This window comes from Heterodontus francisci, chromosome 17, assembly GCF_036365525.1.
Source record: "Heterodontus francisci isolate sHetFra1 chromosome 17, sHetFra1.hap1, whole genome shotgun sequence".
NCBI lineage: Eukaryota > Metazoa > Chordata > Chondrichthyes > Heterodontiformes > Heterodontidae > Heterodontus > Heterodontus francisci.
In genome coordinates this window covers 47,155,783-47,183,644 of record NC_090387.1, presented here as the reverse complement: position 1 = coordinate 47,183,644, position 27,862 = coordinate 47,155,783, and the positions used below count along the sequence as shown (strand labels likewise).

Sequence of the window (27,862 nt, the reverse complement as noted above, 5' to 3'; positions counted from 1 at the left end):
TGCTTTTATCAAAGAAGAGTTATGTCAGGCTCTTTTTACACATGCTCAAAGAGCCAGTTGATAAGATGCTTTATCGCTGACTTGAGAAAGGTCACTTGGGTATCAGATTTGACCCTGAGATGAGCTTCTGACCACACATCCACTTGATCACCAAGACCACCTACTTCCACCTCCGTAACATCACCTGTCTCTGTCCCTACCTCAGATGATTTTCTGCTGAAAACCTCAAGCATGACTTTGTTACCTCTCGACTTGACTATTCCAATATTGTCCTGGCTGGCCTCCCATCTACTGTTCAGCATAAACTTGAGCTCATCCAAAATTCTGCTGCCCATATTCTAACTCGTACCAAGTGTGAACGGTAACATAGTCGTTATAATACTGGGCTAGTAATTCAGAAGCTTGAACTGATGTCCAGAGACATGAATTCAAATCCCAACACAGCAGCTGGGGAATTTAAATTCAAATCATTAAGTAAATCTGGTATGAAAAGACTAGTTTCAGTAATGATGACCATTCAACTACTAGATTGTCGTAAAAACACTATAGGGAAGGAAACCTGCCATCCTTGCTTGGTCTGGCCTCTGTATGACTCCAGACCCACAGCAATATGGTTGACTCTTAACTGCCCTCTGAAATGGCCAAGCAAACCACTCAGTTGCATTCAGGAAGGCAGCTCACTAGCTTCTTAAGGATAATTAGGAGGTATGGGCAATGGATGCTGACCTTGCTAGTGACGCCTACATTCCCTGAATGATTTTTTTTTTTAAATGTGTTCACTCACCCATCACCTCTGTGCTTGCCAATCTGTATTGGCTCCCAGTCCAGCAATGCCTCTTTTTTAAAAGGTTCTCATCCTTTTTAAGATTCCTCCATGACTTCATGTCTCCCTATCTCTGTTAGCTTTCCAACCATACGACCTTCAGAGTTCACTGTTCCACTAATTCTGGCCTCTTGCGCACTCCAATTTTAATTGGTCCATCAATGCCGACCATGTCTTTAGCTGCCTAGGTCCTAAAATCTTTGAAATTCCCTCCTTAAAGCTCTGTCTCTCCCATTCTCTCCTTCAAGGTGCTCCTTAAAACTTACCTGTGTATCACTTGACCCAATAGCTCCTTATGTATCTCCATCAAATTTTTGTTAATGGTCCTGTGAAACACCTTGGGACATTTTGTTATGTTAAGAGTGCCAGGTTGTTGTTGTATGTGGCTAGATAATAGGTTTTTGCACTACAAAAATAATTCTTTGTTATGGGCTTTGAGGCATTCTGAGAACATAAAAGGCACTATATAAATACAACTTTGCTCTCTTTGTTCCAAGGATATTTTCAGTTAAGTATAATAACAAACAGCCAACAAAATCGGAACTCAGTGATGCCATTGATTCTCTCGCCAGTGGAAAAGCCCCTGGGAAGGACGGCATTACCCCTGAAATAATCAAGAGTGCCAAGCCTGCTCTTCTTCCAGCACTCTAAGAACTGCTTTGCCTGTGCTGGGATGAGGGAGCAATACCACAGGACATGCGTGATGCCAATATCATCACCCTCTATAAGAACAAGGGTGACCGCAACAACTACCGTGGAATCTCCCTGCTCAGCATAGTGGGGAAAGTCTTCGCTCGAGTCGCTTTAAACAGGCTCCAGAAGCTGTCTGAGCGTGTCTACCCTGAGGCACAGTGTGGCTTTCGAGCAGAGAGATCCACCATTGACATGCTGTTCTCCCTTCACCAGCTACAGGCGAAATGCCAAGAACAACAGATGCCCCTCTACATTGCTTTCATTGATCTCACCAAAGCCTTTGACCTCGTCAGCAGACGTGATCTTTTCAGACTACTAGCAAAGATCGGATGTTCACCAAAGCTACCAAGTATCATCACCTCATTCCATGAGAATATGAAAGGCACAATTCAACATAGCGGCGCCTCATCAAACCCCTTTCCTATCCTGAGTGGCGTGAAACAGGGCTGTGTTCTCGCACCTACACTGTTTGGGATCTTCTTTTCCCTGCTACTTTCACATGCGTTCATGTATTCAGAAGAAGGAATTTTCCTCCACGCAAGATCAGATGGCAGGTTGTTCAACCTTGCCCGTCTAAGAGCGAAGACCAAAGTACGGAAAGTCTTCATCAGGGAACTCCTCTTTGCTGACGATACTGCATGAACATCCCACATTGAAGAGTGTCTGCAGAGACTCATCAACAGGATTGCGGCTGCCTGCAACGAATTTGGCCTAACCATCAGCCTCAAGAAAACGAACATCATGGGACAGGATGTCAGAAATGCTCCATCCATCAATATCGGCGACCACGCTCTGGAAGTAGTTCTACCTAGTCTCAACCATCACCAGTAACCTGTCTCTCGATGCAGAAATCAACAAGCACATGGGAAAGGCTTCCACTGCTATGTCAAGACTGGCCAAGAGGGTGCGGGAAAATGGTGCATTGATATGGAACACAAAAGTCCGAGTGTATCAAGCCTGTGTCCTCAGTACCTTGCTCTACGGCAGTGAGGCCTGGACAACGTATGTCAGCCAAGAGCGACGTCTCAATTCATTCCATCTTCGCTGCCTCTGGAGAATCCTTGGCATCAGGTGGCAAGACCGTATCTCCAACACAGAAATCCTCAAGGCGGCCGCACTTGAGATGGCTTGGCCATGTGAGCCGCATGGAAGATGGCAGGATCCCCAAGGACACATTGTACAGCGAGCTCGTCACTGGTATCAGACCCACCGGCCATCCATGTCTCCGTTTTAAGACATCTGCAAACGCGACATGAAGTCCTGCGACATTGATCACAAGTCGTGGGAGTCAGTTGCCAGTGATCGCCAGAGCTGGCGGACAGCCATAAAGGCGGGCCTAAAGTGAGACTTAGCAGTTGGCAGGTAAAAAGACAGAAGCGCAAGGGGAGAGCCAACTGTGTAACAGCCCCGGCAACCAATTTTATCTGCAGCGCCTGTGGAAGAGTCTGTCACTCTAGAATTGGACTTTATAGGCCACTCCAGGTGCTGCTTCACAAACCACTGACCACCTCCAGGCGCTTATCCATTGTCTCTTGAGACAAGGAGGCCAAAGAAGAAGATTTCCATAACTCTCTTTGATGATATTTCACAAAACATTTGGGGAAAAATGATACTTTAAAACCTGAAAGAGCAGTACTAAAATATCATTGCTTCTTCCGTGGAGAAAAATGGTACATGGTTGATTAATATTTCAAACAATGTCTGTTCTCATTAACAATTCTCCTTAACAATTCCCTTGGTTTAGTTTCGATCTTAAAATCCCCTTGTGCCTATTTTCCTCTGCTCTCTTACAATACCTTTTTGGGTGCACTATGAATGGGACGTGGAACTATGTGAAATCCACTTCAAGACTCTTGAGACACATGTTCGTTGTTTTTAGATGTAACTTTGTGCCTTAGAGTTTTGTTGAAAATTTGACTCTACATCCTGGTGAATATTTTTGCTGACACAGTGGTGAGCTGATGGACAGATCCAATTTAAAATTTGCATCCTACCACATTTCCATTCTTAATGTTACTTTTTTTACTTAAAGTCTGCAACGAATCCCATGAGTGCAGAAAAATCTCAGTCCAGTGTTGTCCAATAGAAATTCATAGAATCATAAAATGGCTACAACACAGAAGGAGGTCATTCAGCCTGTCATGTCCATGCAGGCTCTCTGCAAGAGCAACTCACCTAGTACCACTCGCCTGCCTTTTCCCTGTAGCCCTGCAATTTTCTTCTCTTCAGATAATTACCCAATTCTCTTTGGAAAGCCACTATTGAATCTGCCTTCACTGCATTCTCAGGCAGTGCATTTCAGGCCCTGACCACTCGCTGTGTAAAAAAAAAGTTATTCCTCGTATCACCTTTGGTTCTTTTCGGCCATTCATCTTAAATCGATGACCTCTGGTTCTTGACCCATCCGTCAATGGGAACAGTTTCTCCTTATTTACTCTGTCCAGACACCTCATGATTTTGGGCATCCTATCAAATCTCCTCTCAGCCTTCTCCTCTCTAAGGAGGACAGCCCCAACTTCTCCAGTCTGTCCACATAACTGAAGCCCCTCATCCCTGGAACCATTCTGGTAAATCTTTTCTGCGTCCTCTCTAATGCCTTAACATCCTTCCGAAAGTATGGTGCCTGGAATTGGACACAGTACTCCAGTTGAGGACGAACCGGTGTTTTATAAAGATTTTTGTACTTTTGTACTCTATGCCTCTAATTATAAAGCCCAGATTCCCATATGCCTTAACTGCTTTCTCAACCTGCCCTGCCACCTTCAATGATTTGTGCACATGTAACCCCTGGTCCCTCCTGCACCCCCTTTACAATTGTATCCTTTAATTTATATTGACACGGAACACAAAAGTCCGAGTGTATCAGGCCTGTGTCCTCAGTACCTTGCTCTATGGCAGCGAGGCCTGGACAACGTATGTCAGCCAAGAGCGACGTCTCAATTCATTCCATCTTAGCTGCCTCCGGAGAATACTTGGCATCAGGTGGCAGGACCGTATCTCCAACACAGAAGTCCTCGAGGCGGCCAACATCCCCAGCTTGTACACACTACTGAATCAGCGGCGCTTGAGATGGCTTGGCCATGTGAGCCGCATGGAAGATGGCAGGATCCCCATAGACACATTGTACAGCGAGCTCGCCACTGGTATCAGACCCACCGGCCGTCCATGTCTCCGTTATAAAGACGTCTGCAAACGTGACATGAAATCGTGTGACATTGATCACAAGTCGTGGGAGTCAGTTGCCAGCATTCGCCAGAGCTGGCGGGCAGCCATAAAGACAGGGCTAAATTGTGGCGAGTCGAAGAGACTTAGTAGTTGGCAGGAAAAAAGACAGAGGCGCAAGGGGAGAGCCAACTGTGCAACAGCCCCGACAAACAAATTTCTCTGCAGCACCTGTGGAAGAGCCTGTCACTCTAGAATTGGCCTTTATAGCCACTCCCGGCGCTGCTTCACCAACCACTGACCACCTCCAGGCGCATATCCATTGTCTCTCGAGATAAGGAGGCCCAAAAGAAAGAATTCATTCTTCCTACCAAAATGTGTCACTTCACACTTCTCTGCATTAAATTTCATCTACCACATGTCCATCCATTCCAGCTGCCTGTCTGTGTCCTCTTGAAGTATATCACTATCCTTCTCATAGTTCATAACACTTCCAAGTTTTGTCATTGCAAATTTTGAAATTATAACTTGAACACCCAAGTCTAGGTCATTAATATAGCTCAAGAAAAGCTGACTGCCCAGGTATAGGTATGGTGTCACAACTTTAACCGCTTGTGCTAACTTTATTAAAAGTAACACCTTACATGCAGTCAAACAATGCAGCTACTTGTACTTCAAATGGGCAGATTTACTTAAAATACATCTACCAACATGCAGTAACCAAGAAAATAAAACAGTTATAACTATCAAAGAAACACTTACACATTCTGCTTATCGAATCATTATCATTTTACCAACAGGCACATAGAAACTGCATGTGCATATGCAATTCACATAAAAGTATTGAGATAACAAAAACATCATCCGTCTACTCCGCGCTAACATGCAAGACATGATCCTCACCAACTGAAGAATCACAGACCCTTTCTCAGTCAAGACTGGGGTCAAGCAAGGCTGTGTCATCGCACCAACCCTCTTCTCCATTTTTCTTGTTGCAGTGCTACACCTCACCTTCAGCAAATGACTTGCAGTCGTGGAGATAATCTACAGTACAGACAGGAAACTCTTCAACCTACGCCGCCTTCAATCCAAAACCAAAATCACTCCAATCTCAGTCATCTAGCTTCAGTATGCAGATGATGCTTGTGTGTGTGCTCGCACTGAATCTGAGATCCAGGACATTGTCGACTCCTTCTCTGAAGCGTATGAGAAGATGGGTCTTTCACTAAACATTCAGAAGACAAAGGTCCTCTTTCAACCAGCTCCCACAGTACAACACCTCCCCCCGTCAATCAAGATCAATGGCAAGAACCTGGAAAATGTGGATCATTTTCCATATCTTGGGAGCCTCCTCTCAGCGAAGGCAGATGATGAGGTTCATGATCACCTCCAATGTCCCAGCTCAGCCTTCAGCCAACTGAGGAAGAGAGTATTTGAGGATCAGTATCTCAAACCCGAAACTAAGATTATGGTTTACTGGCCAGCAGCGATTCCTGCACTTCTCTTTGCTTTGAAGACTTGGACAACCTACAGCAGACATCTCAAAGGACTCGAAGTACCACCGTAGGTGCCTCCGCAAGATCCTCCAATTCCGGTGGCAAGAATGCTGGTCCAGGAGCAGTGTTCTTTCCCAAGCCAACCTGCCCAGCATCAGGGGGTTAATCACCCAAAACCAGCTCTGCTGGGTGGGACATGACACTCGCATACCTGAGACCAGAGTTTCAAAGCGGCTGTTTTATCCAGACTTGGTCGTGGCAGGAGACTCCCAGGAGGAAAGTGGAAATGCTTTAGAGATGCCCTCAAAGCATCCCTGAAGAGATCAAACATCCCTATCAACTCATGGAACTCCCTGGCTCATGATCGTCCAAGATGGAGAAAGCTCATTCGGTAAAGCATCATATACCTCGAAGGACTTCGGGAGCAAATGGAGGCGAAGTTGCGGCAACGGTAGGGGAGCACAAATCTCCAAACTATTCATCTACCTGATTGGACTTAGTAGCCATCTCGGGACCCATCGAACCAGAGTGGAAGCAAGCCATCCTTGATCCCGAGAGACTGCCTAAGAAGCTTGAGAACACATACTCAATGACTTGTGTGTCTATTACAGGATTTTATTTATTAATCCAAACCGAAATTAGCCACATGGCTACTGGCTAATGTGTTGCACAGCACTGTCATTTCTGTGGCTCAGTTGTAGTAATCTTGCCTCTGGGTTAAAAGGTTCTGGGTTCAAGCCCCACTGCAGAGACTTGAGTGCAAAATCTAGGCTGACACTCCAATGAGGTGCTGTAGTGTCAGAGGTGCCATCTTTAGGACAAGATGTTAAACAAAAGCCCCAAACACCACCACAAGTGAACGTAAATGATCCTATACACAATTTCAAAGAAGAGCAGTGGAGTACTTCTCAGGGTCCTGGCCAATATTTGTCCCTCAACCAATATCACAAAAAGATTATCTAGTCATTGTCACATTGCTATTTGTGGGACCTCGTGTGCAGATTGTCTGCCGTGTTTCCCTAGCTTACAATAGTGAGTACACTTCAAAAGCAAATCATTGGCTGTACAGTGCTTTGGGACATCCAGAAGTCATGTTGGGCACAATATAAATGCAAGTCTGCCTTTAGTCTAGTTTGCAATTCTGTACTCGTAAAATAAAGAAATTAATTAATTCAATATTTAGAGAAATGTTTGAGAAGCTTTAAGTTGCGATTAGCTAATATAATCTCTATAAATGTCATGCCCAGTAAAGACACATCATATTCCTATTTTTAAGATACAAACTTTATTCAAGGTGGACACTTGAAAATTGACTTTACCTTTTATTTAAAAAAGGTGAAAAATGCTGCAATAAATGGCCACCAAAGATCAGAGGACCTGGCCTGTGTATTCAGACATTACCTCACTGTCTGTTAAAGACAGAAGGATACATTCCAGGCTAAGAGGTGCCACTTACACCCATCCTGAAACCATCAAGAGACATTCCTGAATTGAATGGGTTTTTCTGAAACAAGGTGTGCAGTTGTCACATCATAACTGGATTATACTCATTCAGACATGAATGGATGGCCACATCCTGGTCCATTGTGTGGTCACTACAGGAGAGAGGGCCATGTGACTCCTAACAAGCGAATGTGAGAGCTTTTTACCTTAAAGGTAGCTTTCTGGGGGGAGAGAGAGAGAGAAAGGAGATCACAGCGACATCACAGAAGGCAGTCGAGCCATGGGCTGTAGAAAGATCTAGCCAAAACGAGGAAGGAACCGTGCTGAGAATTCTACATTTCAACTTGGTGCAGCAGAGAACTGAAAGTGACTGCCGCCTCCAATCTGAAATCTTAACCACCAGAATTTTAAACCGTCAAGACTAAAAACAACCCAGACCTGCATCTTTGAAAGGAGACTGTTCTACTTAGAAGCTTCAACAGGTTTAATATAAGCCACAAACACTACCATGCCGTGAACCCTTACCTTTTGCCTTCTATCTAACTCCTCCTCAGAGTGCATGTGAGAGTGAATGTGAGTGTGAGTAGTGTTGTGAACGTTTTGGGGAATGAATATTATTCAGTAAATAGTTAATCTTCTGTTTTAAACCTACAAGAAAACCTGTCACTGTCTGTTTATTTGGCAAGTAAAACACTGGGACTAACTCATCATTTTAAACAAAACACGATTTATCGTCAGTTGGGAGGTCACAGTTGGAACCGCCCACACCCCTTACTACCTGTCTGTAACATAAGTTAGATACCATTTCCTTTCCTGCTTTGCCTTAATTAGTTTTATGTGTACATTATACAAGCTTAGTATTTACAATATCCAAGATATTTTGATGACAACCTACCTGTCTTTACGGCTCAAAGTTGGAAATCCATTTTGAATGATAACTTTGCAGCCCTTGAGGCATTGTCACAGAGAAGCACTGTCTCAATGCTGCAGTCTCATCTCGTGATGAAGAAAATCTGAATTCTGAAAATGTAGCTTTATTTTAAAGTTATTATTTTTCATATAGTCCTGTAAAATGAAAATGAAAAATGCTATAAGAATATTATAGTATTTGTTAGTGTTCTACAGCAGCCACATTCAGATAGTGGAAGGTATGGTAGTATGGACTGAATTGAAGAGTTTGAGAGTTCACCTCCCACCAAGGCATGTTGTGAAATTGAAGTCGAGACTTTTGTGAGGTAGCACCAGAAAATGAGAATGAGAGCTGCTAGATTTTCATAAGCATACAACTAGTTTATTAATGTCCTTCAATGAAGAGAATCCGTCTAGTCTGGTCAACACATGGCTCCAGTCCCACATCATGTGGTTGACTCTTAATGCCCTCAGGACAACCAGAGATGGACAATAAATGCAATAAAATTGCCCACATCCTAAGAAGACTTTTTTTTTTAAATCTGTTGAATTAAACTGAATGGGCAGAATATTGAAATGACTGTTTTAAAATTAAAACTCAATTATGATTGAATTAATCCAAACACTTTTCCTACAGGAGTCAGCTCAATAAATTCATTTGAATTGACAGCACATCAAATTTCTAGTTAATTATCACCATCCACATGCAAGCTGCTCCCACTACATTATTTTCTTCTTGGATCTCTTTTATAGTAATCTGCTTCCTATCCACATCCTAACTACTCATTTAAAACAAATGTCTACCAGGTTATATTTGCACCAGTTGAAAATATTTCAGAGTGCTGGATTTTAAGAGCCTGCCCACCGCTCTCAAAAAATGGCAGCCCGCAAGCATGGGCCACCTGCCGAAGAACCAATGTGATCTCCCGCGCGGTGGCTCATATAAATAGCCAGGGCGGCCCACCTTCAACCCCCCCCCATCCAATCACGTGGAAGGGCCAGGCTGTCTGTCGCCGGCAATGGTGTCAGCTGATCTTTTTAAAGGGCAGCCGGCCCTACCAGCAAATTTGAATTTTTAAAGTGAACCCTCCTTCTACCCACCCCTCCCAAAATTTACAAAATAAATTTTAACGCCCCTTTCCAACCCCCCCAATAAAATATATTAGGTATTTGCCCTCCCCCCCCCCCACCCCCACCCCCCCACAAACACTACCTTTGAATTCTGACTTTCCCCTCTCTCCCACCAGAGACTGTACAAAGTTGAAAGATCACCCCTTCCCACCATCACCTACACTGATGATGCTTATTTGACCCTGTTAGCACCACCCCCCCCCCCCCCACGCTGATTAAAGTCTTAACCTCCCGCCCCACCAGTGTCACGCCTGCTTTCCCCAGAAGGTGTGGAAGTGCCAGCCACAGTGCTGAAGATCACGCGGGACCGGAAGATTGCTGGTAAGTAAATTTAAATGAATTTGATTTATTGATTTTAAATATGGAAATTGAGGTCCCATCACCCAGCGGGGTGGTGGTGGGGCCACCACGGAACCTCACCACTGCCAGGAGAATCAGGCCGGGCCCCCTCTCGGCGTCGGTTTCCGTGGTGGACCTCTGCCAGAACCATCTTCTCTCCCCTGCCACCCGTCACCCCCCCCCCCCCCACCCCCACCATGGAGCCCTACATCAGGGGCTGAGTAAAATCCAGCTCAGAATATATAAAATTAACATTAAAAGAGGATTTTAATTAGAACAATCTCTCCGCTTTCTTGCTAATTTTCTGGTGCTAGCCAACAAATTGATTGCATTCAATTTCACAGCTTACCATTAAGGGATTTGAACTCTCAGCCATCAGACTACTATACCCGCTACTATCTGAGGATAACCGGGTTACTATATTAACAAATACTATAGTATTCTTATGCAAGTGCCACTGTGTTTTGTTAAATATATTTTTTGAAGATTCATTTTTGAACGATCGAAGAAATGTTAAACTTTGGGGTTTTCAAAGGGGGTGATGTAAAGGCCACTTGACTTTGAAAAAACAGTCCCTGGAATTGTATTTTAAAAGGGGTACCAAGAGGTCTTGAGGAAAACAAGCCTTTCTGGCAAACCACCTAACTTCCAGCTCAATAAACAACAGAGAACTTTGGACACCTGGAGAAGTTGTTTACCAAGAAGTGACAGGTCAAGATTGATGGAGGTCAAAAGGTTGACCTCCTGTTGTCGCTTTCGCTTTTGAATTGTTTTGACGATGAACTGTATAAAAAGAGGGAGAACTTCCAAGAAGGGAAAAGAACTCCCAAGGAAGGAGAGAAGACCACAACCCAGCTCAGCTTTCCAGCACCTCTCTAAAAGACCCTGAGAAGTCCACTGTGTCAACTCATCTCCTATCTTGGAAGAAATGCCTGCTAAATTAATTCTCAACGCCACCTGAAAAGAACTATTCTAAAAGATCCCAGTGACCCATCGTACCCAGAGGCCAGACTGTGTGCCAGTTTTGGGACACAACATATCTCATCTGATGAGCAAGTATTCAGTCCAAGTGTTTTTTGTCTGTAATAGTGCTCTAAAAACAAAAAAAAGTCCCGGTTAACTGGTGTATGTGTGTGTGAGTGAGGGGCTAAGGTAAAAAGGGAGCTTTAATATTTCAATCTGTGTGTTCATGCTTCATTACTGGTTAAGACTTGTTTTATAATAAACTGATAATTTTGTTGTTTATTAAAGAAACCTGGTTAGTATGTTTTATTTTGGGATAAAAATAGAGTCTATGATTGACCATGTAGGTAAGTGAGAAAAAATGTTCATATTTGTTGTGACCCGTGGAGAAGTGGAACTTGAATAAACAGTGCACTCTTCCCGTCTCTGTTGCAACACACCTCGATATCAAAATTTGCAGATAATGTCAAATTGAAGGATATAGGTAACACTGAGGAAGAATGCAACATAATAGAAGAATAAATTTTAAAACTTGTATACTGGGCTGTTTAAGTGACAAGTGAATTTTAACATGGATATACATGAGGTGATGCACTTTAGTAGGAAAAACAGAAACATCACCTACACCTTAGAAAATACAAAATTGAATTGGACAGAAGATCAAAAGGATCTAGAGATACAAGTGAACAAATCATTAAAAGCAGCATTGCAGGTCAGTAAAGTAATTAAAATGCTAACAAAGAGCTGGGACTTAGTTTTTAAAAATAGAATTGGAAAGTACTGAAGTTATTTTAAACTTATATATGACCCTGATCAGACTGCACTTCGAGTACTGTGCACAACTCTGGTCTCCATACTGTAAGAAAGACATAGAAGCACTGGCAAAAGTGCAAAAAAGATTTATAAAGGATGGTATGAGAACTGAGAGATTACAGCTATTGGTAAGATTGAACAAGTTGGGGCTTTTTACTTTAGAAAAGAGACTAGGAGGTTACCTGACAGAGCTCTTTAGAATGGGTTAGACAGATAGACGGAGTGTACTTGACCTATCTCCTCTTTAAAGGCATCCAATCCAAATATGCCCAGGAGAGTTAGGTTAAGATCAGGGCTTTAGTACATATATTGAAATGTCCTTAAATATTCGATCTTCCATTGGATAGTTAATTAACATAATTTCACACTGACCCAGTGATAACTAATAGGAAATACTTTTTTTGCTTATGTTTTTAATACTTAAATATATCAAGCATCATTAAATTGATTTAACTGAATACTCTTAATTACTGCTGAGGAGGAAAGTAAATTAGCCAAGATGATGTCTTCCCAGTATCCATTGATACGTGACTTTTTATATTTAGTTCCAGAAATTAGAGTTTGTTATTCCGAAACATAGCTTAATAGGTTTTCTAAAAATGTATATTTACCTTAAGAAAAGAGTTGATGCACTAGAAATGTTCTTTAGTAAGTGTCATCAAATTGTCATGTTCTAGGGCTCCAAATAATTGTATTGTGTCGCAATTTATTCCACAATATGGTTGCAGTACTGTGCAGCTTTTAGGTTTGAATTGTTCCTGTACTTAGTGATCTGTAATATCTGCCTAAAACTAAGTCTTGAAAAATTGCTGATTGAAATCCAGAGTGCCGATGATTTCCTTGAGTGTTGTTCAGTATCATTTCTGTTAGCACAGCTTCCTACTAACTTTAAATAAAAATGAGAGTAGTAATATAACTTATTCAAGATTTTAAGAAGTGGCTCCATAGGTATTTGCAAAGAGTAAATATAATGTATATAGCATTTTGCAAAGGCCATTTTTTTCTAATTGGCTAGTAATCTGCAGCCGAACCTTATTGTTGAAAACAATGGCAGATCAGTTTCATGTTCTCAAGACTTGAGCATTGAACATGAATATATATGGTAGCATGCGTGTTTTAAATCTCTACCATGTATTTCTATGATGGTGATGTGGGTGGTAGATGGGAAGAATCTGAGTTGATGCCGGGAATGATGAACATTGTGTATGTAAGAAGCAAATTGCTTTTAAAGTCCAATCTGCTTGTGCTAGAAAAGGGAAAACTCATTTTCAATTATATAAGTTAAAAGCAGTATAAATTTTAGCATGCTAGACATCAACCACAAAAGCTGTTTTTTCAGATTTTAATATCATTAGAACTAATAGTATATAATAGAATTCCTTGGGCAATCATTAGTAATTTTCACTGATTTGCTGTAGAATTGATCTAGAGGATTGAAGATAGAAGTTAACATTTTTGAAGAGTTTTGCAGTTACAATACAGAAGTACATTACAGATTTTGAAAATTAATGTTACATCTTTTGGCTACTACACCCTATTTATGTATTTGTCATATTTTTATACCAGCTATTTTCACTGTAAAATGTTGTCTACATTTATAATGGAAACTGCCCATGGAATTTATCGGCATGTAATTATACTCTTATTCCAGCAGTGGCACTGTATAGCATGATTTTGTATCTCCCAGTTTCTAGGCCTCGGCTGCAGAATAATTTCGTTTCTCCAACTAATTGCTTCCTATATTGCTCTAAATTTTCTGAAGTTAGAATGAAAATTTAATTTTGTGCATCCTGGTTATCCTCTGCCCTCCACCTCCTCTGAAAAGGACTACATTTGGTCTTGAGTACTCACATGTACTGGCATGCTTAAGTCAAAATTTATTTATTCAAATGATTTATTAATTACTAGTCTTGAAAACATGGATTAACAATTGTTTCATTTCCTTCCCCAGTTCTCAGTGGATTGTGTTCTGATGATTGTCCGCACAAGGTCACTGTAAGTAAGGCATGTCTATATTAGGCCATATAAATTTCATTTTTTAGTTGCAAATTTTAAAAAATGGCAAAGAGTGACTGACTTATGAAAGATATTTGACACACAACAGAATTAAGCGGTTTGCATCCAGCCAGGTGGCTCTGAGAAAAAGGTTTCCCTGTGTATCCTACTGTGAAATTACAATGCAAAAGTTATATTAGAAAATTCCAAAAATCAAATTATTAAACGCTATTCTATTAATCACAACATAATATGAAATATTAACTATCTGTTGCATAAGCTAGATTGGTGGGGTTTATCTAAACACCTGATGCTTAACAATAGCATAGATACGAAAATTGAACGCAATATGGAAACAACTAATGCATTAGGTAAAACTTTTCATGTTATAAGTTAAAGCTCTGTACTATAAGTTTAGCTATATTCAAATAATAAATTGCACACTGATTGCATTTTGGCAATTGTTTCCTCAAATGCAAGTCATTTGTGTTCAAATAATCTAGATTTAATTTATCTGGATAAGGGGAAGGAATCCGACGGTGACTCTTTCCTTGTCAGAACAATGGAATCAAAATAACTCAGGATGTTTTCAAAATGTCAACCGAACTATGTCGGCATTCTGCCTAAAAAATAAAGGGTCTTTTGATTTAGGTTTGTTGTCTTGAAAAAGATGAACAATGATACCCACCTATCTGTGCTCTGTAGGGCTTATGCTTTCTTTGGCATGGCAATCAATCTAAGTTCCACTGGGATAAGCAAGTGGTGAAAATGACCTTTTAAAAGAAAAAGTTGGTCCTTACTTATCACCCTTAGCAAGTTCAGTGTTTTACAAAACGTAAACCTGACTAATGATGGAGGAATATTGTAATCCTGTTTGGCAGGCTGCTGAGAAAACCCATCCTTTTCTCCTGGACTCAATCCAATCAACCGCCTTCAAGACCAGCAGACTTAAAAAGAATATCTTACTCCATGTCAGAATGCATCTTTGCCAAAAATGAAAAGATGTGGAGAGGCTGCCTGTGCTCAATCAGCTTATGAGTAGAACAGCACAGGAGTTGCTAGCACTTAAGTTAAACCTCTATTTTTAATGCCAGGAACCTAAGAGCTACTGCAACTGAAACTCAATATTCTGTTTCAATCTTAAAAAAAAAAGTCTGGGAGCAAAGCTTTACCCACGCTACTAGCATGGGTATTCTTTCTCAGTTGGCAATGTCAGCTGGAACTCTGTCCCTCATAAGTAAAAGTTTAAATGCAGATTTGATGATCTGTTGTAGAACCAGGCCTGCCGGAATATGATTTTTCCCTACAGTTAAATCTCTTATTCAAATATTTGCATTTTTCTTCTTGACTTTCTTTTGAAGATTGTACTAAGTACAGGGAGGAAACATTGGAGTTATCTTTAGAGCAGTCTGCAAACTTAGCAAAATATATATCTTTAATTGTGCATTTTTTCCAAATTCAATCTTTAGTATATTGAAGGTTTCACACAAACTGTGTTCTGTATTTTACTTTCCCTCCAACCCACTTCAGTACCTTGCATAACATATAATAAAACTGGTCTGTATTTCCTCCCTTGAATATTATTTTTCTTTCCTAGTTAAGATATTGTCTCCATATTCATGTCAGTCATGCTGTGATCTGTAAATAGGTTCCACTGATCCCTGTGCCCAAAGATTTTCAACAGGTTAGAAACTTTGGCTATCACTTTATCTTGAGAGGGTTGGGTGAAGTTGAATGGCATTATCCAAGTTTACAAAGTTTTCTGAAGCAAAAAATTAGCATGATCTATATGATTAATATCTGTCATATTTTGACATGGCAATTTTCTCTGTTCCATCTCAACACATTTACACTTGTCTTGCATGTACTTGTAGCTAGGTAAAAATTAGCAGTGGAGCAGATTGTTTTCTCTCAGTTCTGTTGAGATTCTAGTCCAAGGCAGCCAGTATACTCTCATTTCTTGTGTTTAGAATGAAGCAAACATTGGTGTACTGCATTTTTATATGTTTGCAGATTTGTCTGTTTATAACTTAATCCTTCCTAATAGCTAATCAGAAAACCATTTGAGTGAAGGAAGCTATGAATTAAATATGCTAGCAGCTGAATGCATTGGATGATTTCCGTAAAGCTGTTCACAGTTAAACTTGACTCATTGATTATAGAGGATACTTGGCAACAAGCAATTCAATATAGAACTTATTGTATAAGTGGGGAGAACTAAATAAATTGACGTGTTCCTGCAGGTTCCGTTTGTGTGGGGATAGTCAATGGCAAGGCTGCATGACAAACTTCAGAATAAATGAACTATAAATTCATGAGGGCATGTTTTGGGGATTTTATTTTATTCGTTCTTGGGATATGAGAGTTGCTGGCAAGCCCAGTATTTATTGCCCATCCCTAATTGCTGTTGAGCAGGTGTTGGTGAGCTACCGACAACTGAGTGGCCCGCTATGTAATTTCAGAGGGCAGTTAAGAATCAACCACATTGCTGTGGGTCTGGAGTCACATGTAGACTAGACCGGGTGAAGACTGCATATATCCTTCCTTAAAGGTCATTAGTGAAGCAGATGGATTTTTACTACAATCTGCTAGTTTCATCGCCACCTTTACTGATACTAGCATTTTATTCCAGATTTATTAATTCATTGAATTTAACTTCCTCCAGCTGCTGTTGTGGGATTTGATCTCATGTCACCGTAGCATTTGTCTAGTAACATTACCACTGTCTACCGTACCCCACAATCCTGGGAAGCTGGAAGTATGAACAGCCACCGCTCATTTTGATCTATTTTGTAGGCCAGAATTTAATGTTTTGGTGGTAGCTCCGCCCACCGGCTGAAAAGTCGGGGGCGTGTCCGTCTGCACCAGGCCCAGAAGCCACACTGCAATTTTGCGTGACCTAGGCCCTTAATTGGCCTTGGTCGGGACTTCCACCCCTCTTAGGCAGGATGTCCCACCGTCAAGAGTTGTCACCCAATCGGAGGGCTTGCAGATCTTCAGTCCCAGCAGCTTCACCGGGAGCAGTAGCGACTGCTGGGACTGCACCCAGAAAGAAGAGGACAATGGACATTGCCCTTCAAAAAGGTTAAGTGGGGGTTGGGCTTTGCTAGAGACATCATCTGGGCCCCGGCAACAAGGGTGGGAGTCAGAGAGCAGGGCAAGGAGGGTAGTGTTAGTGCAGGAGGGCCCTCTGTGGGGCACACGGTGCCTGTTAGGAGGGCCCCCCAACCCAAGCCAGCAAGGAAGCCTCCAGGTATTACTGGGCAGCCTCCATCGATGCCGAAGTTCCCGTCTACCGCTGGTAAAATACCAGCGGCGCTGGAAGGAGGCCCTGAGGTAGCAATTAATTGGCCGCTTAAGAGCTTCAATTGGGCTGGGCTGTTTGCCACCTCCCCGCCGCTGGAAAAATAGCGGGTGGGGGGTTTGGCAGGTAGATGACAGGCACAGCAGCCCCCCGCCTCCCACTCGATTTGGCTATGCTTCGCCCCCCAGCCCCGCACGGCCTCCCAGGGCAGTGTAAAATTCCGGCTGTAATGTCCAGTATACTAGAGGGAGGGTGAAGATGAACAGAAGGGGAGAGAATATATAGACAAAGTGATAAAAATTAAATGGTACTGCAGTAAGGCCAAAGAACAGTACAGCACAGGAACAGGCCATTCGGCCCTCCAAGCCTGCGCCGATCTTGATGCCTGTCTAAACTAAAACCTTCTGCACTTCCGGGGACCGTATTCCCATCCTATTCATGTATTTGTCAAGATGCCTCTTAAACGTCTCTATGGTATCTGCTTCCGCCACCTCCCCCGACAACAAGTTCCAGGCACTCACCACCCTCTGTGTAAAGAACTTGCCTCGCACATCCCTTCGAAACTTTGTCCCTCTCACCTTAAACCTATGTCCCCCAGTAACTGACTCGTCCACCCTGGGAAAAAGCTTCTGACTATCCACTCTGTCCATGCCACTCATAACTTTGTAAACCTCTATCATGTCGCCCCTCCACCTCCGTCGTTCCAGTGAAAACAATCCGAGTTTATCCAACCTCTCCTCATAGCTAATGCCCTCCAGACCAGGCAACATCCTGGTAAACCTCTTCTGTACCCTCTCCAAAGCATCCACGTCTTTCTGGTAGTGTGGCGACCAGAATTGCACGCAATATTCTAAGTGTGGCCTAACTAAGGTTCTGTACAGCTGCAGCATGACTTGCCAATTTTTATACTCTATGCCCCAACCGATGAAGGCAAGCATGCCGTATGCCTTCTTGACTACCTTATCCACTTGCATTGCCACTTTCAGTGACCTGTGGACCTGTACGCCCAGATCTCTCTGCCTGTCAATACTCTTAAGGTTTCTGCCATTTACTGTAAACTTCCCACCTGCATTAGATATTCCAAAATGCATTACCTCACATTTGTCCGGATTAAACTCCATCTGCCATTTCTCTGCCCAATTCTCCAACCGATCTATATCCTGCTGTATCCTCTGACAATCCTCATCACTACTCTGACAATCCTCATCACTATCCGCAACTCCACCAACCTTTGTGTCGTCCGCAAACTTACTAATCAGACCAGCTACATTTTCCTCCAAATCATTTATATATACTACAAAGAGCAAAGGTCCCAACACTGATCCCTGCGGAGCACCACTAGTCATATCCCTCCATTCAGAAAAGCACCCTTCCACTCCTACCTTATGTCTTCCATGACAGAGCCAGTTCTGTATCCATCTTTCCAGCTCACCTCTGATCCCGTGTGACTTCACCTTTTGTACCAGTCTGCCATAAGGGACCTTGTCAAAGGCTTTTCTGAAATCCATATAGATAACATCCACTGCCCTTCCTTCATCAATCATCTTTGTCACTTGCTCAAAAAACTGAATCAAATTAGTGAGACATGTCCTCCCCTTCACAAAACCATGCTGCCTCTCGCTAATAAGTTTTTTTGTTTCCAAATGGGAGTAAATCCTGTCCCGAAGAATCCTCTCTAATAATTTCCCTACCACTGATGTAAGGCTCAACGGCCTATAATTTCCTGGACTATCCTTGCTACCCTTCTTAAACAAAGGAACAACATTGGCTATTCTCCAGTCCTCTGGGCCCTCACCTGTAGCCAATGAGGATGCAAAGATTTCTGTCAAGGCCCCAGCAATTTCTTCCCTTGCCTCCCTCAGTATTCTGGGGTAGATCTCATCAGGCCCTGGGGACTTATCTACCATAATGCTTTGCAAGACACCCAACACCTCCTCCTTTTTGATAATGAGATGACGGAGACTATCTACACTCCCTTCACTAGGCTCATCATCCACCAAGTCCTTCTCTTTGGTGAATACTGATGCAAAGTACTCATTTAGTACCTCGCCCATTTCCTCTGGCTCCACATAGAGATTCACTTCTCTGTCCATGAGCGGGCCAACCCTTTCCCTAGTTACCCTCTTGCTCTTTATATAAGTATGAAAAGCCTTGGGATTATCCTTAATCCTGTTTGCCAATGACGTTTCATGACCCCTTTTAGCCCTCCTGACTCCTTGCTTAAGTTCCTTTCTACTGTCTTTATATTCCTCAAGGGATTCATCTGTTCCTAGCCTTCCAGACCTTACGAATGCTTCCTTTTTCTTTTTGACTAGGCTCACAATATCCCGCGTTATCCAAGGTTCCCGAAACTTGCCAAACTTATCCTTCTTCCTCACAGGAACATGCTGGTCCTGGATTCTAATCAACTGACATTTGAAAGACTCACACATGTCAGATGTTGATTTACCCTCAAACAGCCGCCCCCAATCTAAATTCTTCAGTTCCTGCCTAATATTGTTATAATTATCCTTCCCCCAATTTAGCACCTTCACCAGAGGACTACTCTTATCCTTATCCACAAGTACCTTAAAATTTATGGAATTATGGTCACTGTTCCCGAAATGCTCCCCTACTGAAACTTGGACCACCTGGCCGGGCTCATTCCCCAATACCAGGTCCAGTACAGCCCCATCCCTAGTTGGACTAACTACATATTGTTTCAAGAAGCCCTCCTGGATGCTCCTTACAAATTCTGCCCCATCTAAGCCCCTAGCACTAAGTGAGTCCCAGTCAATATATGGGAAGTTAAAATCACCCATCACTACAACCCTGTTACCTTTACATCTTTCCAAAATCTGTCTACATATCTGCTCCTCTACCTCCCGCTGGCTGTTGGGAGGCCTGTAGAAAACCCCCAACATCGTGACTGCACCCTTCCTATTTCTGAGCTCCACCCATATTGCCTCGCTGCACGACCCCTCCGAGGTGTCCTCCCACAGTACAGCTGTGATATTCTCCTTAACAAGTAATGCAACTCCCCCACCCCTTTTACATCCCCCTCTATCCCGCCTGAAGCTTCTAAATCCTAGAACATTTAGCTGCCAATCCTGTCCTTCCCTCAACCAGGTCTCTGTAATAGCAACAGCATCATAGTTCCAAGTACTAATCCAAGCTCTAAGTTAATCTGCCTTACCTGTTATACTTCTTGCATTGAAACAAATGCACTTCAGACCACCAGTCCCACTGTGCTCCACAACATCTCCCTGCCTGCTCTTCCTCTTAGTCTTACTGGCCTTAGTTACTAGTTCCCCCTCATTTATTTCACTTGCTGTCCTACTGCTCTGGTTCCCACCCCCCTGCCACACTAGTTTAAAATCTCCCGAGTGACGCTAGCAAACCTCGCAGCCAGGATATTTGTGCCCCTCCAGTTTAGATGCAACCCATCCTTCTTGTACAGGTCCAGTCTGTCCCTGAAGAGATCCCAATCGTCCAGATATCTGAAACCCTCCCTTCTACACCAGCTGTTCAGCCACATGTTTCGCTGCACTATCTTCCTATTTCTAGCCTCACTGGCACATGGCACAGGGAGTAATCCCGAGATTACAACCCGAGAGGTCCTGTCTTTTAATTTTCTACCTAACTCCCTAAACTCCCCCTGCAGGACCTCGTCACTCTTCCTGCCTATGTCATTGGTACCGATGTGTACCACAACCTCTGGCTGTTCACCCTTCCCCTTCAGAATGCCCCCTGTCCGTTCAGAGACATCCTTGACCCTGGCACCAGGGAGGCAACATACCATCCTGGAGTCTCTTTCACGTCCACAGAAGCGCCTATCTGTGCCCCTGACTATAGATTCCCCTATAACTATTGCTCTTCTGCGCTTTGTCCCTCCCTGCTGAACAACAGTGCCAGCCGTGGTGCCACTGCTCTGGCTGCTGCTGTTTTCCCCTGATAGGCCATTCCCCCCCAACAGTATCCAAGGTTCTTCAACAGTAGAACAGTCTGTCGTCAATTCCAGCAGTAAGTGATGCTTTCCTTCTATAGCGCTGGACTTCAACAAATTAACAACTTGCAAACACTTCCAATGGAATCAATCTGACTTTAGAGTTTTTGAGGGATAAAAGATTGTCACAGGATAACTTCCCTTCCTTCAGTTGAAATTATCAGAGATCTCTGTTTTGGCTTGACTTTTTTAGAATTTTGAGAGATAACAATTAAACAGACTAAATTCCCTTCCTTCAACTTAAATGACAGAGCTCTTCTTTCAGGTGCTAATTCTTTGAAGCTGGTTGGTTCCCTCGCCATATGCATGTATCCAACGGCAACAGAAATGCACTTTCTCCAACTGCTGAGGCTTGCTGGTACTTAAAGCAGGACTGATCCTTTGCTGTCTTAAAGATACACCACATATTTCCCGGAGAGAAAAAAAAGACAGGATCATTTTTTTTTTATTCATTCATGGGATGTGGGCGTCACTGGCTATGCCAGCATTTATTACCCATCCCTAATTGCCCTTGAGAAGGTAGTGGTGAGCTGCCTTCTTGAACCGCTGCAGTCCATGTGAGGTAGGTACACCCACAGTGCTGTTAGGAAGGGAGTTCCAGGATTTTGACAGTGAAGGAACGACGATATAGTTCCAAGTCAGGGTGGTGTGTGACTTGGATGGGAACTTGCAGGTGGTGATGTTCACATGCATCTGCTGCTCTTGTCCTTTGAGGTGGTAGAGGTCGCGGGTTTGGAAGGTGCTGTCTAAGGAGCCTTGGTGCATTGCTGCAGTGCATCTTGTAGATGGTACACACTGCTGCCACTGTGCGTCGGTGGTGAAGGGGGTGAATGGCACCCCATCTACAAACAATCAAGCGGGCTGCTTTGTCCTGGATGGTGTCGAACTTCTTGAGTGTTGTTGGAGCTGCACCCATCCAGGCAAGTGGAGAGTATTCCATCACACTCCTGACTTGTGTCTTGTAGATGGTGGACAGGCTTTGGGGAGTCAGGATGTGAGTGACTCGCCGCAGGATTCCTAGCCTCTGACCTGCTCTTGTAGCCACGGTATTTATATGGCTACTCCAGGTCAGTTTCTGGTCAATGATAGCAACTAGGATGTTGATAGTGGGGGATTCAGCAATGGTAATGCCATTGAATGTCAAGGGGAGATGGTTAGATTCTCTCTTGTTGGAGATGGTCATTGCCTGGCACTTGTGTGGCGCAAATGTTACTTGCCACTTATCAGCCCAAACCTGGATATTGTCCAGGTCTTGCTGCATTTCTACACGGACTGCTGAAGATGGTTGGGCTTAGGATACTACCCTGAGGAACTCCTGCAGTGATGTCCTGGAGCTCAGATGATTGACCTCCTACAACCACAGCCATCTTCCTTTGCGCTAAGTCTGACTCCAGCCAGCGGAGGGTTTTCCCCCTGATTCCCATTGACTCCAGTTTTGCTAGGGCTCCTTGATGCCACACTCCGTCAAATGCTGCCTTGATGTCAAGGGCAGTCACTCTCACCTCACCTCTTGGGTTCAGCTCTTTTGTCCATGTTTGAACCAAGGCTATAATGCGGTCAGGTGCTGAGTGGCCATGTCGGAGCCCAAACTGGGCATCACTGAGCAGGTTATTGCTAAGCAAGTGCTGATTGATGGCACTGTTGATGACACCTTCCATCACTTTGCTGATGGTTGAGAGTAGGCCGATGGGGCGGTAATTGGCCGGGTTGGACTTATCCTGCTTTTTGTGTATAGGTCAGACCTGGGCAATTTTCCACATTACCGGGTAGATGCCAGTATTGTAGCTGTACTGGAACAGCTTGGCAAGGGGTGCGGCAAGTTCTGGAGCACAGGTCTTCAGTACTATTGCCGGAATATTGTCAGGACCCATAGCCTTTGCAGTATCCAGTGCCTTCAGTCATTTCTTGATATCATGCAGAGTGAATTGAATTGGCTGAAGACTGGCATTTGTGATGCTGGGGACTTCAGGAGGGGGTCGAGATGGATCATCAACTCGGCACTTCTGGCTGAAGATTGTTGCAAATGCTTCAGCCTTATCTTTCGCACTGATGGGCTGGGCTCCCCCATCATTGAGGATGGGGATATTTGTGGAGTCACCTCCTCCAGTTAGTTGTTTAATTGTCCACCACCATTCACGGCTGGATGTGGCAGGACTGCAGAGCTTAGATCTGATCCGTTGGTTATGGGATCGCTTAGCTCTGTCCATTGCATGCTGCTTATGCAGTTTGGCATGCAAGTAGTCCTGGGTTGTAGCTTCACCAGGTTGACACCTCATTTGAGGTATGCCTGGTGCTGCTTCTGGCATGCCCTCCTGCATTCTTCATTGAACCAGGGTTGGTCTCCTGGCTTGATGGTAATGGTAGAGTGGGGGATATGCCGGGCCATGAGGTTACAGATTGTGATTGAGTACAATTCTGCTGTTGCTGATGGCCCACAGCGCCTCATGGATGCCCAGTTTTGCATTGCTAGATCTGTTCGAAATCTATCCCATTTAGCATGGTGATAGTGCCACACAACACAATGGACGGTATCCTCAATGTGAAGGCAGGACTTCGTCTCCACAAGGACTGCGCGGTGGTCACTCCTACCAATACTGTCATAGACAGATGCATCTGCGGCAGGCAGATTGGTGAGGACAAGGTCAAGTATGTTTTTCCCTCGTGTTGGTTCCCCCACCACCTGCCGCAGACCCAGTCTAACAGCTATGTCCTTTAGTACTCGGCCAGCTCGGTCAATGGTAGTGCTACCGAGCCACTTTTGGTGATGGACATTGAAGTCCCCCACCCAGAGTGCATTTTCTGCCCTTGCCACCCTCAGTGCTTCCTCCAAGTGGTGTTCAACATGGAGGAGTACTGACTCATCAGCTGAGGGAGAGCAGTAGGTGGTAATCAGTAGGAGGTTACCTTGCCCATGTTTGACCTGATGCCATGCGACTTCATGGGGTCCGGAGTCGATGTTGAGGACTCCAAGGGCAACTCCCTCCCTCCTTTAGACCACTGTCCTGCCACCTCTGCTGGGTCTGTCCTGCCGGTGGGACAGGACATATCCAGGGATCGTGATTGCAGTGTCTGGGACATTGTCTGTAAGATATGATTCTGTGAGTATGACTATGTCAGGCTGTTGCTTGACTAGTCTGTGGGACGGCTCTCCCAACTTTGGCACTAGCCCCCAGAGGTTAGTAAGGAGGACTATGCAGGGTCGACAGGGCTGGTTTTGCCATTGTCGTTTCCGGTGCCTAGGTCGATGCTGGGTGGTCCGTCCGGTTTCATTCCTTTTTATTGCCCTCGTAGCGGTTAGGTACAACTGAGTGGCTTGCTAGGCCATTTCAGAGGGCATGTAAGAGTTAACCACGTTGCTGTGGGTCTGGAGTCACATGTAGGCCAGACCAGGTAAGGACAGCAGATTTCCTTCCCTAAAGGACATTAGTGAACCAGATGGGTTTTTATAACAATCGACAATGGTTTCATGGCCATCATTAGACTAGCTTTTAATTCCAGATTTATTAATTAAATTCAAATTCCACCTTCTGCTGTGGTGGGATTCGAACCTATATCCCCAGATCAATACCCTGGGTTTCTGTGTTACTAGTCCAGTGATAATACCACTACACCACCGCCTCCCCCCTATCATGACACCTATTGGCCTAATACTGCAAAATTAATTTCTTAATTTGTTTCTTGCCAACGCATTCGTAGTGCCTTCTTTCTTGCTGGGTATTTAAGGTTTTTTTTTTACATACGTCCAGTAAGCCCTGTTCAGCCAGTCATGTTCATTTATTTCCAGCTTGCCCACAATATGCCACAGCTTACACCTATCCTTGATCAACATCACAGGAATTCTACTATTTCTTCTAACAGTATACATTATCTGCGGCAGACTATTACATTCTTGTCATTGTCAAACAGTTTACCGTGAGCAATGCAAAAGGAAATCCCCTAGTTTCCTTGTAAAAAAAAAATGATGTTAGCTCACATAACATTTAGTTATGTTGTTTATTTTCAATGTTCCTCTGGTTTTAAAGAAAATATGTGTAATTCTGACTCAATATGAGTAAGATAATCTCTTTTTGAGTTGAACTTAACACATATATAATTCTAATTTAGCATTTAGTTTCATACCAATATTAAACTTGCAGTGCAAGTGCGTTGTATGAAAACTGGGGGGTTTCAGTCTCCCAACATCTTGTAATTAACAAAGTTAAAATGGGACTGCTTTGTAGTCTGTAAAGACGTTGAAGATTTTCAATGCAACCATATCTTTCCTCAAGGCTTAGTATTTAAAATAAAAGTTTACAGTAACCTGTTTGAGGTGAAGGGTTTGAATACTATTTGTGTTAACATTTAAATCTGTCAACCCACTTGTGAACTTAGCTTAGCAAGTTCTTGGCTCAGTGTCTTGTAGTGCTTTTCAATTGCAGAGAAAATGGTACTCTGATCTGGTTTCCCACTGAGTGTACCTTATGTCAGTAAAGTGATTATTCCTGGCATCTGAACAGCAGGAAGGAACCTGTAGCTATTTCACAATTTTTATGGAAAGAGAAAGAGTACATAGTGGTTTGTACATTTCATGGAAGGATAAATAAAACAGGGAAGATGGAAGCTAAATAAATATGTACAGTTATTGACATGACACTGAGCTAATCAGGAACAATGTTTTTCAATGTTTTTGAGTAAGATAGCTGCTAGTTGAGAATGCAGTCTGGAGTCTCTTATGCCACAGAATGCAAGGCCATTAGTTACAAATTTTGAAAATTATTCCAATCGCTGTCTGCACGGGTTTATAAAAGAAGTCAAAGCTAGTTAACCCATAGATGATTTAGCATAGATGGATCGCTGAGAAACACTGCAAGCAGCCAATGATATTTAGGATGCATGTCTCCTTTGGATTTGAACCAATAGTCAGTAATTTTGAAAGTGTTTCACCCATTATTGTATTTGATATGGTATGATGCAGAAGACAATTCTATTTAAATCTAAGATTTAGATTTTATTTTCGCACTTTACAGACCTTTTGGCCCCACATGTTTTTTTTGATGGGGTGCTATGGTCAGTATTACAAAGTGCTTTGTAATGGCAATCAATGCCAATTCAGTTTTTCACAATGTTTATTAATGATTTGGATAAAGGAATAGAGAGTTGTAAAACTAAGTTTTCAAATGACATGAAATTAAGAGGGGCAGATGGGAGCAGAAAGTTGCAAAGGGACATAAATGTATAGGTAAAGGTATGGCAAATGAAGTTTGACATGGACAACTGTCAGGTCCAGCATTCTCGACCCAAGAGAGATAAATAAAGGTATTTTCTAAATGGTGAGAAACCTGGAACTGTAGAAGAATAAAGAAGTTTGGGTGTCCAAGTACACAAATCATTAAAAGCTGGCAGGAAAGTTCAAAAAGGCCAATGGAACGTTAGCCTTTACTTCAAGGGGCAAGTTCTTCACCCAGTTTTATAGACTCTTGGTCAGACCCCATTTTGAGTGCTGTGTTCAATTTTGGGCACTGTAACTCCAGAAGGATATATTGGCCTTGAAGAGAATGCAGTGCAGATTCACCAGAATGACATTGGAGCTTTGGGGGGTTTAAATTATGAGAGGTTGTATGTATTCCCATGAATATGGAAGATTGAAGTATTTAAAATGTTAAAAGGGTTTGAAAGGGTAGATACCAAAAAAGCTATTTCCTCTGATGGAATCAAGAGTATAGGGAAATAATCTTAAAATTACAGCTAGACCGTTCAGGAACAAAGTCGGGAAGCACTTTTTCACGCATAGCGTGATGGAAATTTGGAACTTTTTAACCCCCTTGCCCAGACCCCTGGCGAAAGGCTGTGGACGGTATGACAATTGGAGAATTCAAGACTGTAATAGATTTTTGTTCGGTAAGGATATCAATAGATATGGAGCAAAGGCAGGTAAATGGAGTTGTGCAGGTCAGCCATGATCTAACTGAATGGTAGAGCAAGTTCAAGGGGCTGAATGGCCAACTTCTGTTCCCAGTGATCCTGGGTTGGTAATTGGTTGACGGGAAGTATGTATCAAGTTATCCAAAGACCCTTCGCAATTGAAATCTTTGTTTCTACATAACACTGTTACAGAAACTTAGTCAAGTAAGTTGAATGAATAACCTGACTGAGAATCAAATTCATGGGGGAATTTTATGTACTCCCACCACCCCCCCACCCCCACCCACCCCCACCCACCCCACAGCAGGTTTGGAGGCAGGGAGACCATGTAATCGGGTGGGATGGTGACTGGGGAAGCCCCGCCACATTCCCGGCTCTGCCAAAATTAAGTCCAGGGTTGGAAAGCCTGTGAACAGCCTTCCCACCCCGCCACCAATTGAGGTCCTTAAATGGGCAATCATGCCTAAATTAAGGGCCTCATCCCATTGCAATTAGCCAAACAGCAGGTGGGCCTGTCGCCACACAGGAGTGCAGCAAGAAAAATCCTGCAGGTTCCTTGCCAGCTCCAGCTGCGGGGTGGGGGGTGGGGGAGGATGGTGGGGCGCAGGAGGGTCCCTCATTAAAAGTGCCTGAATGAGGGACCCGGCATCAGGAAGGGGGGGTCCCGCTAAGAGCGACCCACCTGCCCTTGCTGCTGATGCCCCCATGAAACCCCACCTCACCCCACCCCTGGCCTGGATCCAGCGCACTCCTGGGCCTCGGATGTGTCTTCCACCGGCAGCAGCCACTGCCTCTGCAGTGCCGCTGTGCAGTTAAAGAGCTACCAGCCTCTGATTGGCCGGCAGCTCTCAGAGGGCTGGACTTCTGTCACCGGGTCCTTGATTCTGTGGAAGGCCTGCTATTGT

The 27,862-nt window shown here is 43.5% G+C and overlaps 1 protein-coding gene across 1 annotated transcript in view; it reads left to right on the top strand.

Moving 5' to 3' along the window:
* itfg1 (integrin alpha FG-GAP repeat containing 1) overlaps positions 1-27,862 on the top strand; it is a 296,337-nt gene that overhangs the window by 198,799 nt on the left and 69,676 nt on the right. Inside the window, exon 13 of the mRNA XM_068049376.1 lies at positions 13,724-13,767. Coding sequence (XP_067905477.1) covers positions 13,724-13,767 — 44 coding nt within the window. The remainder of the gene's footprint in view (positions 1-13,723; positions 13,768-27,862) is intronic.